General features: G+C 32.8%; 1 protein-coding gene across 15 annotated transcripts in view; it reads left to right on the top strand.

The window, feature by feature from the left end:
• DMD (dystrophin) overlaps positions 1 to 16747 on the top strand; it is a 1120784-nt gene that overhangs the window by 588861 nt on the left and 515176 nt on the right. For all 15 annotated transcript variants that reach the window (XM_071750505.1, XM_071750583.1, XM_071750574.1 and 12 more), the window contains one exon: positions 3369 to 3519. In XM_071750505.1, coding sequence (XP_071606606.1) covers positions 3369 to 3519 — 151 coding nt within the window. The remainder of the gene's footprint in view (positions 1 to 3368; positions 3520 to 16747) is intronic.

The following is a 16747-nucleotide window of genomic DNA, read 5'->3' as shown; positions in this document are numbered from 1 at the left end:
GCTGCATGGTGGTGTCCCCATTCAACCCCCATTTTGAATGGTCCTGCACCTGCCTCTGCATCAACAACTGCATTTTCTCTTACCATTGTAACAGTATTCAAGTGCACTGAATCTTAGTGCATTTGCCTGTCCACGAATTTCCTCTATATTCACTGATGCTTAATATTGCTTTTTACTTATTATACTGAGGGTAACAATGTGTTTTTTAAGACATGAGTATTAAGCAGTAGTATTTTAAATTCTAAATTTTTAATATGCATATCACTGCAATTTCTTTCTTTTCCATGAAACTCTTATTAGCCAAAGCAAAGGGAGGAAGAATGAGAGGACAGAAGATTTAATTTGCAAATGCTGGAATGCAAATTTAGTGATACTAATATCAACCCCTACTGCATCTTTGTATTTAAGCTGCTGATAAACTTCCTCATGCTGAGAAGAGTAATTTCATTTTGTGAGGAACAAGAGGAAAGCTGTTTTAACATAGTGTACAAAATGAGAAACCCTACTGGACCCAAAGAAATTGATTTTAGCTTTTATTTTTTTAGGTAATAATTTTAAATGTAAAATAAGATATATCTGTGAAATTCAGAGTAAGGCAGTTTAAAAAAAAGAAATACTATAATGTTCTTTTTGGTTATGGCTTGGCTCATTTTGAAAACTTAAGTATGATATACAAGATAAATGATCACTGTAATCTTAATAAATAAGGTGAGTGACTACAATTTTTAATTAGATCAATAGTCTGCTTAAAATATTGTTGAGAAGAAATACAACACATGGCAGATCTTGAACAACTGCTGTGCTCATCTGTAGTTACGCAGAGTGGTCATAAACATTAACTAGGAATCTATGTCTATTATTTGAACATAATTTAAAGCTGTGTAATATTTTACTGTGATTATGGACAGTTTTCATGACAGCAAGGAAAAGGACACCACATTCAAGCCAATGATTTGAAAACTGTGATGTCTCCAGTTGACAATGCTTGATAAACTGAGAAAAAAACCCAACCCAATTTAAAGGGCAAAGGTGAAAACAAATACCTGGCTGTTTCAAGAGCATTATAGTATATGAAGGAAAGAGAATATAGAAGAAATGTACAGTGGTATAAATTGTTACAGCAATGCAGATATTTGATTATCATAATACTTTTTTGTAAAATGTCTTTTCAAATTATACTTTTCCCCAGTGTATTCAACAGAAATATTTTGAAGGCATGAGCTGTGCTTATTCTTGAAAAATGTTTTGTAGTCATTTTGATGCCTCAACAGCAATATTCCACCAACTGCTACTGTGTTGAAATTACTACGAACCTCAGCATCTATTTTTCATTCTTAAATAGACAAAGGATTTGTGAACTTTTTGTATTTGGTCATCTCTAACAATTTTTGAGGTGGTTGATACTGGGATCCAAAACAAAATCTGTGAGGATGCTATTTAATTAACAGCTTCACAGCATACTAAAAACTTAACTACAACTTGAATTTACAGGGAACAAAGAGACTTCTGTCAGCTTTGTTGGGAAGCTGTCAGCCCATAAAAGCTTAGCATCGTCCTTCCATAAACTACTTTTTGACCTTCATGTATTTTTAACTTTTTATGAATTTGTTTTTTGTTGGTTGGTTAAAATATGAATAACAGGTTAGGAATACATAGACAACTGAAGACAAGAAAAAATATTTTCTTCTAAAAATGAAAAATCAGCAGCGCACTGGAAAAGTCTGTATTCTTTTATAGGAACCTGATTTTTTTGTGAATTGAATTAATTTAAACAATCGTATAGCTTGTCCATACAGAACCAGATTACTTCCTAGAAAAATAAATTAGCATCTTCATCTTTATCCTTTAAATACACTCTAAAACCTATTATAATTCCTCAAAGGAGGATTATGAAACTTAACAACAGTTTCTTATTTAATGATGATCTGCTAACAAAACAGTCTAGCTAATCTCTGATTAGTAGTCACATTTCAACAGCAATCCAAAACACAGGATAACTGAATTCCGTAAGATATAGACCATCTCAGACAAACTAAATTCCCTCTTCATTTCATTTGTTTAGTACTTTACCTTTGCTAAAGCAAACAGATATTGAAGCAAAAGATCAATCAGTCACTCTGAACAAAAGCAGATTAGATTTTCCCAAAGTGCCAGAGCACTTACATGGCCTTTTATGTAGTGGGCTGTAGACTTGCAGAGAGTAGTAATATTTTTTTATCCTTGCTGATTGTACAAAACCGTTTTTTTTAATTTTTAACTTTCAGTCATCCTTGTATATCAGTCATTTTTATTGCTGCATAAATAGCTTCATCAAATACCCAAATTGATTCAAAAATAGAAAAAAAGTGCTTATTAAAGTGTCCCTTTGCACAATACAAATACAAATTCCTTTGAAGAGAGGCATTTTCTTTGCAATAATAATAAATGGATATTTTTATTAATTGGAGAGGCAGACAAAATCAGTTTCTCTCAGGAAAACTGGAGGAGAATTGTAGCATATGGCTGAGATCCTTAGGGGTAGTCTCTCACCCCGGAAGTTTCCATATAAAAAGTTGTCTTTTGCATCTGTATTACAAATAGTATTGCAGTTTGTATTTCTGCAAAAGAGAAAAAATCCTTTAGTCATGATAGGATCAAGAACAGGACAGGACAAGAACCTGTCTACTTATTTTTCATCCTTTGCTTTGTGATATGATAGGATCATCAGATGCATCACAGATTTTTAAAGTTATTTTTCTATTTTTCTTTTTTTTATGCATTCTGAAAATCATTGCATAGTCACAACACACGGGCAGCCTGTTGGACAGCAGCAGCTGCAGGGTTGGTTGCTACAGCACATTAGTAAGGTGTGTTAGGAGCCTTTTATAAGCTCTGATTGTGCTTACATCCAGGGGTATACCTGGTTACACTGTACCTGTGGGTATCATACCTATGAAATGGTTTAGTGTGGGTTAATACAGCTGTAAACTGGAAATATGTTTTGATAATGGAATTAATTTGCAACATTGGAAAGGATTTAAAAATTTTCAAGACACTGATTTCTGACAGATATGCCTACTGATATTTTCACTGTTCAGAAGTACTGCCATGTTTTCTTTTGATATAACTGTTAAAAAATGATAACACATAATGCCATCAACTTCACACCAAATTAACCTGAGACATCAAATATTATTATTTAGGGGGTTTGGTTTGTTTGGGTTTTTTTTGTTGTTGTTGTTGTTTTTTAATGTTTTTGGGGGTTTGGGTTTTGTTGGGTTTTTGGGGTTTTTTGTTTGGTTGTTTTTTGTTTGGTTTTTTTTTTTTTTTTTGTAGCCAATAAATAAAGTATCAATAGATACTTATTTTATCTCCTTTTGTACTTGCAGACGCTTTGACAAATCCTTGGAAAAGTGGCAGCTTTTTCATCGTGACATGAAGAGCTTTAACCATTGGCTGACTGAAACTGAAGAGAAGCTGTCAAGAGCACAGATAGAGGCTGGAGACGTGGGTCATGTGAAAACCAACCAGTTTCTCCAGGTAAGATTTGATTAATGCATTTTCTGTTTTTCTGCAGTGAAATGTTTGCAGGTCTGGGTACACTGTAGTTTTGCAATTTATTTAAGGAGAATTTTTGTTGTTGAATGGGCAGTGGGAATTTTGGTCAGATGTTTCTGCTTACCTAAGAATTTTCAAGTCTGTTTCAGGAGTTTAAAAGAAAATAAATTGGTACAGTATAGGATAATATGGTATGCTGTGGCACTAACACAGATCCATAGTTGTTTGGTCTGTATTTAAAGTGCTCACTAATTTCTATTTGGTACTTATGACGAGTAGAAGCATCCGATGTAATTTTTAAATCTTATGGAAGAAATGTGATGAACCATTGAGCTGTACTTGAGCTATTCCATGAACTGCATCTTGCAAATATTGCTTATTTTGCCTGCTTCATTTTTTACTCAAAAAGACCTTTGATGATACTTTTTGTGAAATGCAGTGTGACAGAATAGCCACTCAGCTCCTAGGTGTCTGCTTCCAATTTCTGTGCTTTTCACCTTGGAAGGTCTTTGAGCATCATAAGGAAAATAACAGTTTCTTGGTAGTTTATTTCATTTCCCTCTTGTATGACTGAAATGGTAACGGGTATGAAGAATTAATTCTATACTGATGGGTTTTAAGTTGATAGATTCAACTGAATAACACAGCTTGCCTAAATTCTAGATTTGTGATATAAATTACTACCTGTGCGTAGGGAAAGAATCTTCTTAAATTTATCAGCAGCTGTACATTTGAATTAGTGGATTGAATTACTGGATTTAAGGTTGTTCAGAGATTAGGTCTAATATGAAAGGTAAAGTTTTGCTTTGAATGCAACATTAATCTACTTTGTGGCCAATAGCTGAAAAATATATCATGAGTTTTGAATTTTTAACATTGAAAGTCACCTTTTTAAGATTTAGACTGCTATTTCTTGACTGTAGAAGCACTGAACTGAAAAGGAAAACAAATCATGCAGTGCAAGTATCTAAAATAGCTGTAACTGTTAAGCAATACATCAAGCTGAAGTAGTTAAAATTGCAGACAAATATTTTTCTGCAAATTCCTATCAATGCTTTGAACACTGAAAAAGTCTAAGATCTGGTTGATAGAATTTCATCAAGCAAGATGCTTTTTCTTGTGTATGTAAAAATAGCAGAGCTTGTGTATTTCTGCAGAAATTTCATCTCTTATTTCTCTGTCCCACAGTTTTAAGCCTTTCTGTGAAAAAGATAAAATACTGAAGTTAAGACTGGAATATCTATGTGGCCAATAGTAATATAGTGGCACAAAGCTTTACCCCTTCTTTGTTTTGTGTCTTGTCCATCACCACTGGCACTATTCTGGTATCCTTGAGCAGTTTCAAATGAGCATTTTAAAAAATTGGATCCATGTGAAAAAATGTTTGCAGTCTTTTTTCCAACCCCTTTCTAAGATGGTATTTTCTCACTGCAGTGGATTTTTGAAAGTGCATAGACCCAAGTGAGATCTATCTATGGTATGAATGCACTGGATGTGTAGCACATTTCACAGTCCCAGCAGGCTAGAATCATTATTTTCTTGTCATCGTGGAGAAAGAAGTTCCTTCTAAAGTGAACTTAAAGACCCTGAGATAATGTCTTGTTATGCCAAAGCTTAGATTTCTGTGTAGAACAGGACTGGTTTTATATTTCCCTTTAACCTAGCCTCCTTCTCATCTGTTATCCATTTGTTATTTTCTTAAGCAATATATGAAAACATTTTGAATATACATTTGCAGAATGGATTTCTACCATGATCTTCTTTTTGCACTACATAAAGATTTTTCTTTCTTCCTTTTTCCTATGTGTTAGAAATCCCAGGAACTCACAAGTTTGTCTCTCAAATATTTCATTTAATTCAGTACAACAGAAAAAAACTACCTTACTAATGAAAATTCACATGGTGTGAAAATACTCCAACTAACCTGAAGAATGCAGACCTAATGTTGGTTTATTTGTGAAAGAATGTTTAATCTGAAGTTGCATTGTTCCTATTCTCTTTATTGGTTCCTTTTTTTATTTTGCTGGGTGTTATTTGAAAAGTATTAGGCTTCTGTGAGGCTGACAGAAGAGATCATTGGAATTTCCATTAGGTAAATAGTTAAACCAGCTGAGCATTTTGATTTACTAGATTAGCAGCTTGTTTTATTAATGTGATAATGCTGCTTAGTGAACCATATTCAGAATTAACGGGATTTGCTTGAAAATGCTTTCACATACAAATGAATAGTCTTTTATTCAATAAAACTGTTTTATAAAAAAGTTATACAAAAGCATTCAGATGAGTAGTACTGTTTCTAGGTATGACTGCTTTGGAAAAGTAACGATTAGTGTATTCATTAACATTCAGTAAATACATAGAGCCTAATGTTAATGTAAAATTAAACAGTCAACAGTATGATTAGGTGATTATGTTAATAAAGAGTAAGAGTTAATTAGGTTCTTTCAGGTGTATTTGGGGAGGGAAGGTCCTTTTTGCTGCACAAAGGCATGATATTAATCAATATTTATGCGTTATATATAAGCTGAACCAAACATAATAATAGAATTTCTTCGTTTCGGGTCATGTATACTTAAATACTCTTACTGTGAATTTTTCACTAAGACTTTTTGAGAGCAGAAATGGTGGTGGTGTTAAGGTATCACATTTCAGTTTTTAAGAAATCGTAATTGACTTCTTTTATGATTAGGAGACATGGGATTTAAAAGAATGTTTTGCAGATAGCACATCATATAATCCCTTTGAAACATATTGAACTCTGTCTTGAATGTAGTTAAAGATTTTTTTGGTCTCATTATTCTGACTGAAAGGTTTTGCTGTATCTTCACTCTTTAATGCTTTGCAACTTTAACATCAATTTCCTGCATTTCCGCGTACTTATTTTAGTGCCAAGACTGAGATGTAGTTCAATTTAATCTGCTCTCTGATGTTTATCCCTTTTTGTTCTTATTTTTCCTATTGGATCTAATTTAGTAAACCAAAGCTGCAATTTTCCACTTGATGATCTTAAAGGTCTTTTCCAACCTAAGTGATTCTATGGTTTTCTAATCTGCTTTCATATGACAGATAAACAACTTGACTCTTACTTCCTGTCCCTGTTCCTCTTTCTGGAACATGAATTCTAAAAAAAGCACACTTTTATCCAAACTGAAATACCATGCATACCATCATCAAGATAGCATAGGTTCTGCAATTTGTGTTTGGATCTTACCATGTTAGAGAATAATTTGTAAATATGCATGTAAAATTTTTTATTATTATTTTTTTCCCTGTGGTCTGCTTTGCAGCCCCCAATCTGCATTCCCATTTCTTCACATGGAAAAAAGAAAACAAACAAACAAACAAACAAACAAAAAGTACAGGTTGTACTGGAAATTAATGCCACATTAATATCCAGCAAAGAAGCAAACAAGAATTGGTTTTATAGTGTCTTCATGTGCCGTCAGGTGCTAAAAACTGAACTACAAAAAGACTCCTCAACAGTTTCAAACCTAGACTGTCAAGTTTCATTCCTGAAGTAACATACCTGAGAACTTAAAATTAGTATTCTTATTTTAAAAGTACACAACATCCAGGATGTTTATTCTTTACACTGGTATTAAGGAATTGCTCAGCAATCTGTATTTATGTTCTAGTTTGAGAGGGCCAGAATAAAAATTGCCTACAACTATAGTGGTTGCGCTTTTCATGCATAGCTTTATTAATCTTATTTATTTATATATACATATTATTTATATTTATAAATCTTATTTAGAACCATTCATCCCTTCCATACCATTCTATCCATCACATACATAATTATAAACTTCTTTTAGACTAAAGCCATAAAGCCAGATAGTAAGCACAAATGATAAGACAATACATTAATTTTATGTTGCTTTAAAAAATAAACTTAAAAAAAAGACAAACCAAAACCAAACAACACTGCATTATGAAAAACTTAATTTTTGTGCAGAGCAGACAGCAAAGGATCAACATCTGCCCTTAATCTGTCTAAAAAATACTTGAGCTAAATCTACCTATCCTAATTTTGGAAGTCAGCTTTGTTTCAGGAAGGATGATCTAACTTTCATCTTTTATACTGAGGTGTTTTACAGCAAGTTCCTTTTTTACTGACAATCTTTATAGGCATCTTTATCGAGGTGTTTCTTTGTTTGTTACTCTAAGGAAAAAAGAGTCAAGGGAATTGGTTACGAATTTGACCAGTGATGGGTGGATATTAAAGAACAAAGTTTTTGCCTAGACTACTTTAATATTTATTTTTTGTTTCAGATACACTTGTCAGTTCATTTATTTCTCTAAGGTGTTATCTTCTATAGAGAGACAGAATGCAGCATGAGTGGAAATAGTGGTAACATGCTTGAGTCATTTAAATAAAATATTTACTTCTGCCCTACAGCAAATGTCCAACATACTTCTTTCATTCTTAATATTTGCATGGGAGATCCATCTCACCAAAGTGGGTTCAGAGTAGGCATCTGTATTTGAACTTGTAATCCTGATCTGACTTTGCAGACAAAGAAGATAAATAGGCATTTCTAAGGTCAAGGTCACCTGACCTTTCTAAGGTACCCAGAATATTTGAAGTTAACTGTGAAAACATTGGATGTGTTAGCTTCTCTAGAAAAAATTGAATTCTATTTAAGTGATAAATTTTATTTAGTTGTTTAGGGTTTTATTTTGCTTTTTTTTTTTTTTTGCTTGTTTGGTTGGTTGGGTTTTTTTGTTTGTTTTAAAGAGAAAGTGAATAGTTATTAAAATATAAGAACCTGAAATTATTTAAGAATTAATTTACTTCCTACTCCTTTGCATGTGTGTTTCATCAAGTTTTGAAAATTCAGCAATTACTAGTACTAGTGAACCAGCACTGATGCTAGCCAGAATGTATTACTAAGTAATGTATTCATGCTGAAATAAATATATTTTCGTAATTGGACAGGACATTGGACAGAATAATTTTGCCACAGTACAAAGATAAAATTCACTGAATGGTTCATTGCATGTAGTAGAGGGGAATGGAAATTATTGAAATGAATTATGAATTGTTACTTCCAGTGTGTTCTCTGAACACCAGAAACATTGAAGCTAGAACTCCTAGGATTTTCTGGTTTGTAGTTGTCTATAGGTTCCATTTGAACTGATTTCCACTGTGGGGGACTTTATAAGGTGTTTCTTTTTTGTAAGAATTTCTGTCAGCTATTTACTAGGGACTACACACTACACATGTTCCCCTGTTAGTGACAAATTGCATCCCCTTTTTTTTTTTTTTTTTTTTTTTTTTTAAGAAATTATAAAATATCATTAGTTTTTAATAATTCCAATCTTCTGTCAAATGTATTTAAAATTAGTCAGAATACGTTAAACTATGGCAGACCACCAAATAATTAGCTCAAATCAGACTGGAAATTAGATTATTTTCCTAAAAGTAGTTTCCTGAAAACTATTAGACCTCTTTTGTTGCATAGTTATCAAAATAACTACTGGACAGAAAGCATTTTAGATAGAGGCTACTTATAGATAGAGGCTATTTGGAGCTTCTCGAACAAATTTGTTCTCACTTTTCCTTTCTCATATAATGCTGGCTTACAGTGGTGTGTGTGATTAATTCTATTTCTAAAAGTAAAATAATAATAATAAAAAAGTATTTCAGTAAAACTTATAGCAGAATTTCAGGAAAACATTAGATATTTATAGTAGACACTGATCTCAAATCTGTGATTTATCGTGATGATTTTAGAACACCGTCAAAACTATGTATTTCAAGTAAAGTGGGTCTGCCAGCATACTGGATGCCTGGGATGTATTATTTATGTACTGTTTTGATTTCTGGAAGACACACCAAGTTTATTTATAACTGACATCATCTTTTCTTTTGAGTCTTTTATTGGCCCTCATTTTACTGCTGGGTGTTACAGGTTTTAGAGACGCAGAGCAACTCATGCCCCTTGTGATATTGCTGCAACGCTCAGCTGAGTCAAGCGAAGTCTGCTCTGGTTGCTTTCTAAATTTGCTATCACTGCCCTATTTCATTACCTCTTTTGTAACTGTAATGCCTTCAGCAATGGCTCCTGTTACACAAGACTGATGATTCTCAAAACCATTCTCCAACCCTGCCGTAAGCAAGGGATGCTATGTGAGAATGGTTTTGTGTCTTTAAGCTCTGCAAGATGACAACAGGAGTGATTGCATGTCATAGTTTAGGTCTAGCCAGCAACTAATCACCATTTGCTCACTCACCCCCTGTGGTGGTATTGAGAAAATATAACAAAAAGCTCATGGGTACAAAGACAGGGATGTAACTCACCAGTTACTGTCACAGGCAAACCAGACTCCACTAGTGTAAAAAAAAAAAACCAGTTTAATTTGTTACCAGTCAAACCAGTACTATAAAGAGATGTAAAAGCCGATCTTAAAAACACCCTCCCTTCCCTCTTCCTTCTTCCTGGGTTGAAATTACTTTGCCCCTGATTTCTCTGCCTCCTCTTCCCCAACAGCAGTGCAAGAGAATGGGAAATGGGAGTTGTGGTCAGTTCATCAGAATTTGTGTCTGACTTGGAGCCAGGTGAGCTTCTGTCAGCTTCTCACAGGAGCCACCCCTGTAAGCCCTCCCTCACTGCCAAAACCCCAAAATACACACCCATGATTAAGTCTTAAGAATACAAAGACTTTGCCAAAATATGTCTGTGTGGTTAGGCTGATAAACTTACCATCTTTGTTCTTGTTTGTTTGTTTGTTTCAGAAAGGAAGGAAATATAATGACCCCAACAGTACAGGTTTTAAAATAGTAATAGAAGAGCAATCTGGCAGTTCATTCTGGTAACTTGATGTTTTTGCTAAAGGAAATCATGCTTTTGGAGCATAGCAATTTTGACAGTTTGAAACTTCTAAATTGCTAATCAGCAAATATCAAATCAAGATGCTGTTTAGTGTACATTCAAGAGGTTGTCAAGGTTTTTTCATTTCAAAAATTTGGACTTTTAAAAATTTCTGCTGTAGTTTCTTTTAGGATGGAGATGAGTAAAAAATGGACTTTTTGGCCACATAAGCTTTAAGAAAGATGAGTAAATGTATCACCTTGATAATCATTTTAGTATAAAAGTAAATCGTATAATAGGGATTAAATTTATTATATCTCTTTCTTTCTCCAGAATCCCCTAAATCTATGAAAGAGACTGTTCTATGGAATATGTAAATATTTCATATTAATATGTAAATATTTGTTATTAAACTGAAAGGTAATAGTTTTAATAGAGATTTGTACTTATATTTGAAAAGCTTCTGACACTACATCCAGGTTACTATGGTTTTCTGTGCTAGAATTCCGGTTTATTTTTTAAAACTACAAGAAACATGAGAATTATAGTTTTCCATTGCTTCTTCACAGTCATTCTTTAATTTAAAAGAAATTAGCATATTTTTCAACTTTAGTGTGTGACTAAATCAGATGAGTTTGCGTGCGACTTGATGTTCCTGACTGACCATCTTTTACATCTTTCTTGTACTGTAGGTACAGAATTTCAGTGACAAGTATTTCAGCAAAACACAGAGGAAGCATAACCTCCCCATTTCTTTATGTGCTTTTAAAACAGTTTTTTAAATCCCTTTGTCTGTGTCACAATGAAAACTCCAGGCATAAATGATTCTTTACCATTTTTCTCTGTTCGCTATTCTCTTGCTTTCAGATATTTTTCAGAGTTGTTGTTTTGCACTGTAAGAATCCAAGGCAATGAGCAAGGACTGCATGCTTTATTCCTAGAGGTAGACTGTACTTTCAACTGTACTGTTGCATGTGCTGCCTTGTTTGCTTTTTGGGCACTGATCAATATTTCTCTAGCAGTGATGGGGTTGCCCAGATTAGTCATCTATCCCCTAATCTTCAAATTCTGTAATAACTTTATTCTGCATTCAAGGCTGATTTACTGGTTTTTTTTTCCTGGTTTTTTGCCCTCTAAATACAGTTATACAGTTTAAAATAAAAATAGGTTATATACACAATTTGAATTCTCTCAGGCTCCAATAGATTTTCTGAAATGAATGTAAATGCAACATTTACTTAAAAAAAGCCCAAACATTTCTGTTGATGGAAGTTTTGAGACACAAAGAAAATGTAAAATTAAACAAGTCAGAATAACTTAATACTAACATTATCTTGATACTCTAATATCTGTCTGTACAGATTAAATGGTAAGCCTGCTGCAGTGAAAGGACCTGGTAGGAATAAGTGGCATGAATTTAAAAGTCAGGGAAGGAGAAGGCACCTCTGGTAACAATGGTTAGGGCTTGGTGAAAGTTATGGTCCTGTTTGTTTGGGGAAGCTAGAGAACCAACCTAGTGATAATGTTGAATGCTTTTACCAGGTGTATGTTTGTTCTTTTTCAGTTGATATGTTTCTAGTCAGCTCTTAACAGATTTTATACATTTTTAAAATGCTGTTTTCAGTTATTACGCTTAGGGTAACCTCAGTGCATTTCCAGAAGACAAACTTTGAACAAAACTTTTTATCTTAATCCAATCTTTCTAATTGAAAAAGTACATATATCTCATATTTTGATTATCTGAGTCAGAAATCAGCTGCCATATTTCACCACGTATATAAAAATTGTCTGATTGTCAAAGAAAAAATGTTTAGGTATAGTCTAGAAATCTATAGCATTACCTTCTAACTGACTGCTGTCTGTAATCAATAAAAGCCCTAATTTAACTATCCTCTAGATCTAAAACATTTTTATTCAAGTCCAAAAAACATAGAAAGTCCAGATATTCTTTGCTGTTTTATGCCATCTCAGTATTTTTTTTTTTTCATCTGAAAAACTTCAAGTCTTCCTTTGTTAAATGGAGTGATGCTGTGGATGTCTTTTTTTTTTTTTTTTTTTTTTTTTTTATGGTATTCTGTTTTAATAAAGTCAATCTGAAGAATTAAGTTTCTAATGGCTTCACAGTTTACCAGTGCAGATCTGAGGCTGAAGCCCTTGACAGAAAGATAGGACTATATGAGAATTTAATTTATACTTTTTTTCTACATCCACAGAAGATTATGCAGAGTAAAATTATTCCTACTTCTGTAAAGGTACTTCTGAACAATGTTGGAACACAGAAAACAAAATATAACTGTGGTTTTCAACAAATGATTTGGAAGTACAACACAGCAATGCACATTGTCTTTTGTCTGTAATAAGACCAGGTTTGATTAAAAGCTGGGCAACACCTTCAATATAACTTTTTGCTGCTAAAATTTTAAATTAGCTTCTGTAAGCAAACAAATTTTTGTTAGTCCAGTGGGATGTGATACAAATGGATCTTCAACTCAGAGCCAGCATGTTATGATTAAAAGTGCCATTGAGGTTCATATTTCTTTTTTCATAGCACAAACTGGATTCTGATCTGTTTATGGCTCCTGGGAGAACAATATTATGGTATAATTTTCACATATGAATGTAGCATTTTTTTGTACCTTGCATAAATCATTCTTTGAGGAAAGTTTACAAGGCTATATTGGGAGCAAAAACTGTGCATGAAAAATTATGAAGAAAGCCATTCCAGTGTACAGAAGGCAAGGTATTTTTATTCTTTTTAGTATAGATACGTAAAATGAAATTCATCTCAATTTTAAATGTTTCCAGTATAGGTTAGGGGTCTTTCTGAACTCCATCTATTGCTAAAGGAAAGTAATAGCTATATTTGAGACAAAATTCTTGTGGTGTATTTTAAATATCCTCATTAATACAAGACACATTGTGACCTAGAAGACTCTCTTACTTCTGTTGCCTATAGAGTTTAGGTAACTATCTCTCTACTATTAGAGAGGTCTGTCCTGCAGACATCAGAAGTTAGATATGAGGAGTCCTGTTGCTATATTTCAGTAAACTTTGGATTTTGCACTCTTGAATTGTCTGAGAAATTTATCTTGAAATAAACTGTTCTAGGATGATATTCAATAAGTGCCCTGGACAAAGATCAGAGATTCGTGGTGGAAAATAAAGGCGTGTCAGTAGTGTAATGTTAAATATCAAAATGTAGAGTAAAGTTACATCCTAGGGCAGGATAAGCAAAGTATTTATATATTGGTGTTAATTTTACCAAAGGCATTAGAAGAATGTGAGGACCCCCTTGTCTACAGCATTGCAAAAATTAGAATATAGTAGATCTGTAATACCATATGAGAAAATATCAATGACACAATTTCTAGTGTATCTTCTGGGACGTGTCATGATCCTTCCTGGATGAACTTTCTAACTAGATCTCATTTAAAAGATGGCTGCTGAAGACATTAGGAAAGGTAGGAAATGGTGATATCTCATTGTACTGAAACAAAGATCTTCAGATGAATCATGAGACAATTTTTATTTTTAATTTTATGGTCTTCATTGGTGTCTTTAATAACATTTGGGATTTATAGTAATCCAGTTTCTTCTTTTGCTGTTTTGTTCTGGTGAAAACTTCACTGTGTTTTTATGTTTCATAAGAAACATAGAAAATGTTTAATCTAATTCAGTTTTTATATAGGCTCTTTCTGTAACTATGGATTTAATGTTCTACTTCCTTAATTCGCATTATCTGGTCCACTGTGTTGTACTTAAAAATCTTCCTATGGTATTTTGAGGATTAAGGCGTTGATGTTTCCATATTGATTTCAAATGCCAAATACTGTGTAAGGTTTTATTCACAGTAATAAATTTATAGCCATGATGTATCTTTTTCTAACACTGCAGTATAAGCAATATGATGTCAAGTTTGCATTTGACCTTGAAGATGCTCAATGACTCTTCTGCAGCTTTTCTAAGATGGATAAAGCTGTCTATTATCTGCAACTGTGTTATCTAGCCAAACTGTGGAAGTATTCTATCCCTATTATGATTTCTGTTCAAGTCTGTAACAATGAATTTGTTCAACTGAGATGCTATCTATTTTATTCACCTTCATAATTCAGAGACAATACACAATGATTTTATTTATTGTATATATTTTTTCAAGCTCAATTCCAAGCCTTTACAAGCAATGAACTCACACAATAACAGAACAATAAAATGACATTTTTAATAATTTGCTAGAAAATCCTGTTTTGTTTTACTTTATTCAATAAAATAAAAAAGTTAAAAAAAAAGTAACTCAGTCCAAATAAAGAAACTGAAAGAAAAAAAAATATGGCACCATAAGAAATCTATGTTAAGTAACTGTATACATTTTAGCAGAAGTGTTGTTGGTTTTTTAATTGATAGATTAAACTGTTGTCAATCATAGATACTTTCAAGTAATTAAAAAGCAGTTTGCATTAGCCATGCCTGGAATTCTATAACATCAATATGTAAATTAATTAGGCTGAGAACAGAAATGGGAGTTGCGAACTATGGGCTGTCTTTTGTGCAACCATTTTTTCTTCATAATATTAAATATTACTTTTTATTGATGGCACATCCTTGTAATATTCCAGCTTGTCACACTGACCACAGCTATGACCTACGTCAAATATGATAGTACTTTCTTCTCCTGAAAACTGGAGTTTCTGTAGCTGGTTGTTACAGTGTCTGGTTGTGGTGGTGGTGGTGGCTGAGTCTGAAAAAAACAAAAAGAATGAAGAAAGCAGAGGGGAAAAAACAAAATTAAAACGAAACAAAGGAAAAAAAAACCCAACAAACCACCAAATAAAAGGAATTTGCTCTTGGTGATTTAACTGGCTGTAATTTGAATGGCTTTGTGTATGCTGTAGGATGGAACCTTATAGTTGCTAGAGAAAAAAAATGAGATTATATTTTTTAAACAAACATATTCTGCTAGGAGGCAGTTGAGTTATCAGTGCCTTATTTGTAAGTCTTAACCCCATGTTTCCCTATGATCGTATTCGCATCATCTTTCAGCAATATGTGCAATTTTTCAATTGGGTACTCCAGATAAGTAAATTTTATGTTCTCTTCAATAGATGTATGGCCAGGAGGGTAAGATGTAAAATTTTCAGTGTTATCTGAGAAAGTGAGGGCCTAATCTATCTCAGTTCCACTGAGATAGATTATTTGAAAATCATTAATAAACAAACTAAGTAATTTTGCCCTTAGTCTCAGCAAAAAAAATCTTATTGAGAAGAAGAAAAAAATTCTGAGGTCACGAGTCCTTTTTTACTGCACTACCTTTGCAGCTGAAACAACAAAATTAATCCAAATAATGAACAGACTTTACAAACCATTAAGTTGCAACAGTGATATATCTCATTTTATCTTCTTATCAACATTCATTAGAGCATTGTATATCTCTCAGATGATATGACCAGTGAGCACTCGAGACACGCTTGTTCTTCACTTTTGATATATTAAATCAAACATGAATACTGTGTCGACTTTTCATTTGTTATGCTCATTTCTAATATTATCCACGTCTTCATATAATTCATGGATACATTTTCATAATTAAGTTGTATTTTTCCAAGGAAAAAAATATGCTTTAGTGCGAGATTAAGAGAAATTTGATTTTCTTTCTTAATTAACTATTTTGATGGAGGAATTTGGTGCAGCACAAAGAGATAAGATGTATGTAGCAGCTTAAATATATCTATTGAAGTTGATCACATTTCTATAGGATTGAATTAATGAGGGAATAAATCAGTGAAATAATACATAATCAAAATGAATATTTAAGATCCAAGCCCAGTGTGATACAATACATGTCTAAATAGAACATGCATTTCTTTGAACTAGAATAATTTCATCTTTCTAACTCTTGTGCACACTTTGAGTGATGCTGTTTCATTACAGAATTTTTTTTCATGATAAATTTCATCTTTGATGGAACCATGAGATGTGTAAAAGGAGCAAAATTAAATATTACTTTTTAAATGTGCTTTTCAGTGGTAAGACGATATATGTAAATTTTTATATTAGAGCTACTGGAACTACTCAGGGTGTTTGATGTAGCTGTCAGCCTTCCTAGAATACACTTCATAATTTTCTTCAACACGTATGGCAACTGGTATAAAAATACTAAGCAGCAGCAAAACAATTATTGACATTTTTTCTATCAACTGTAATAGTGAAAATAATAAATTAAAGGAAAAATATAGGGCTTTTAATTTTATTTTTATATAATAAGGATAAAGCAATAATTTTCAAGGTAAATTACTATCTTCTTTTTTTTTTTTTTTTTTTCTTAAAATGTATTCACACATAAAGTTCCTTATCTGATCTGTGCGTGTCCGAGCCTGATCCAAGTGACTGAGATGTGAAGA

The sequence above is a fragment of the Heliangelus exortis genome, chromosome 1, assembly GCF_036169615.1.
Source record: "Heliangelus exortis chromosome 1, bHelExo1.hap1, whole genome shotgun sequence".
Lineage (NCBI taxonomy): Eukaryota > Metazoa > Chordata > Aves > Apodiformes > Trochilidae > Heliangelus > Heliangelus exortis.
The sequence above is the reverse complement of the archived record's forward strand: the minus strand, read 5'-3'. Positions and strand labels throughout refer to the sequence as shown.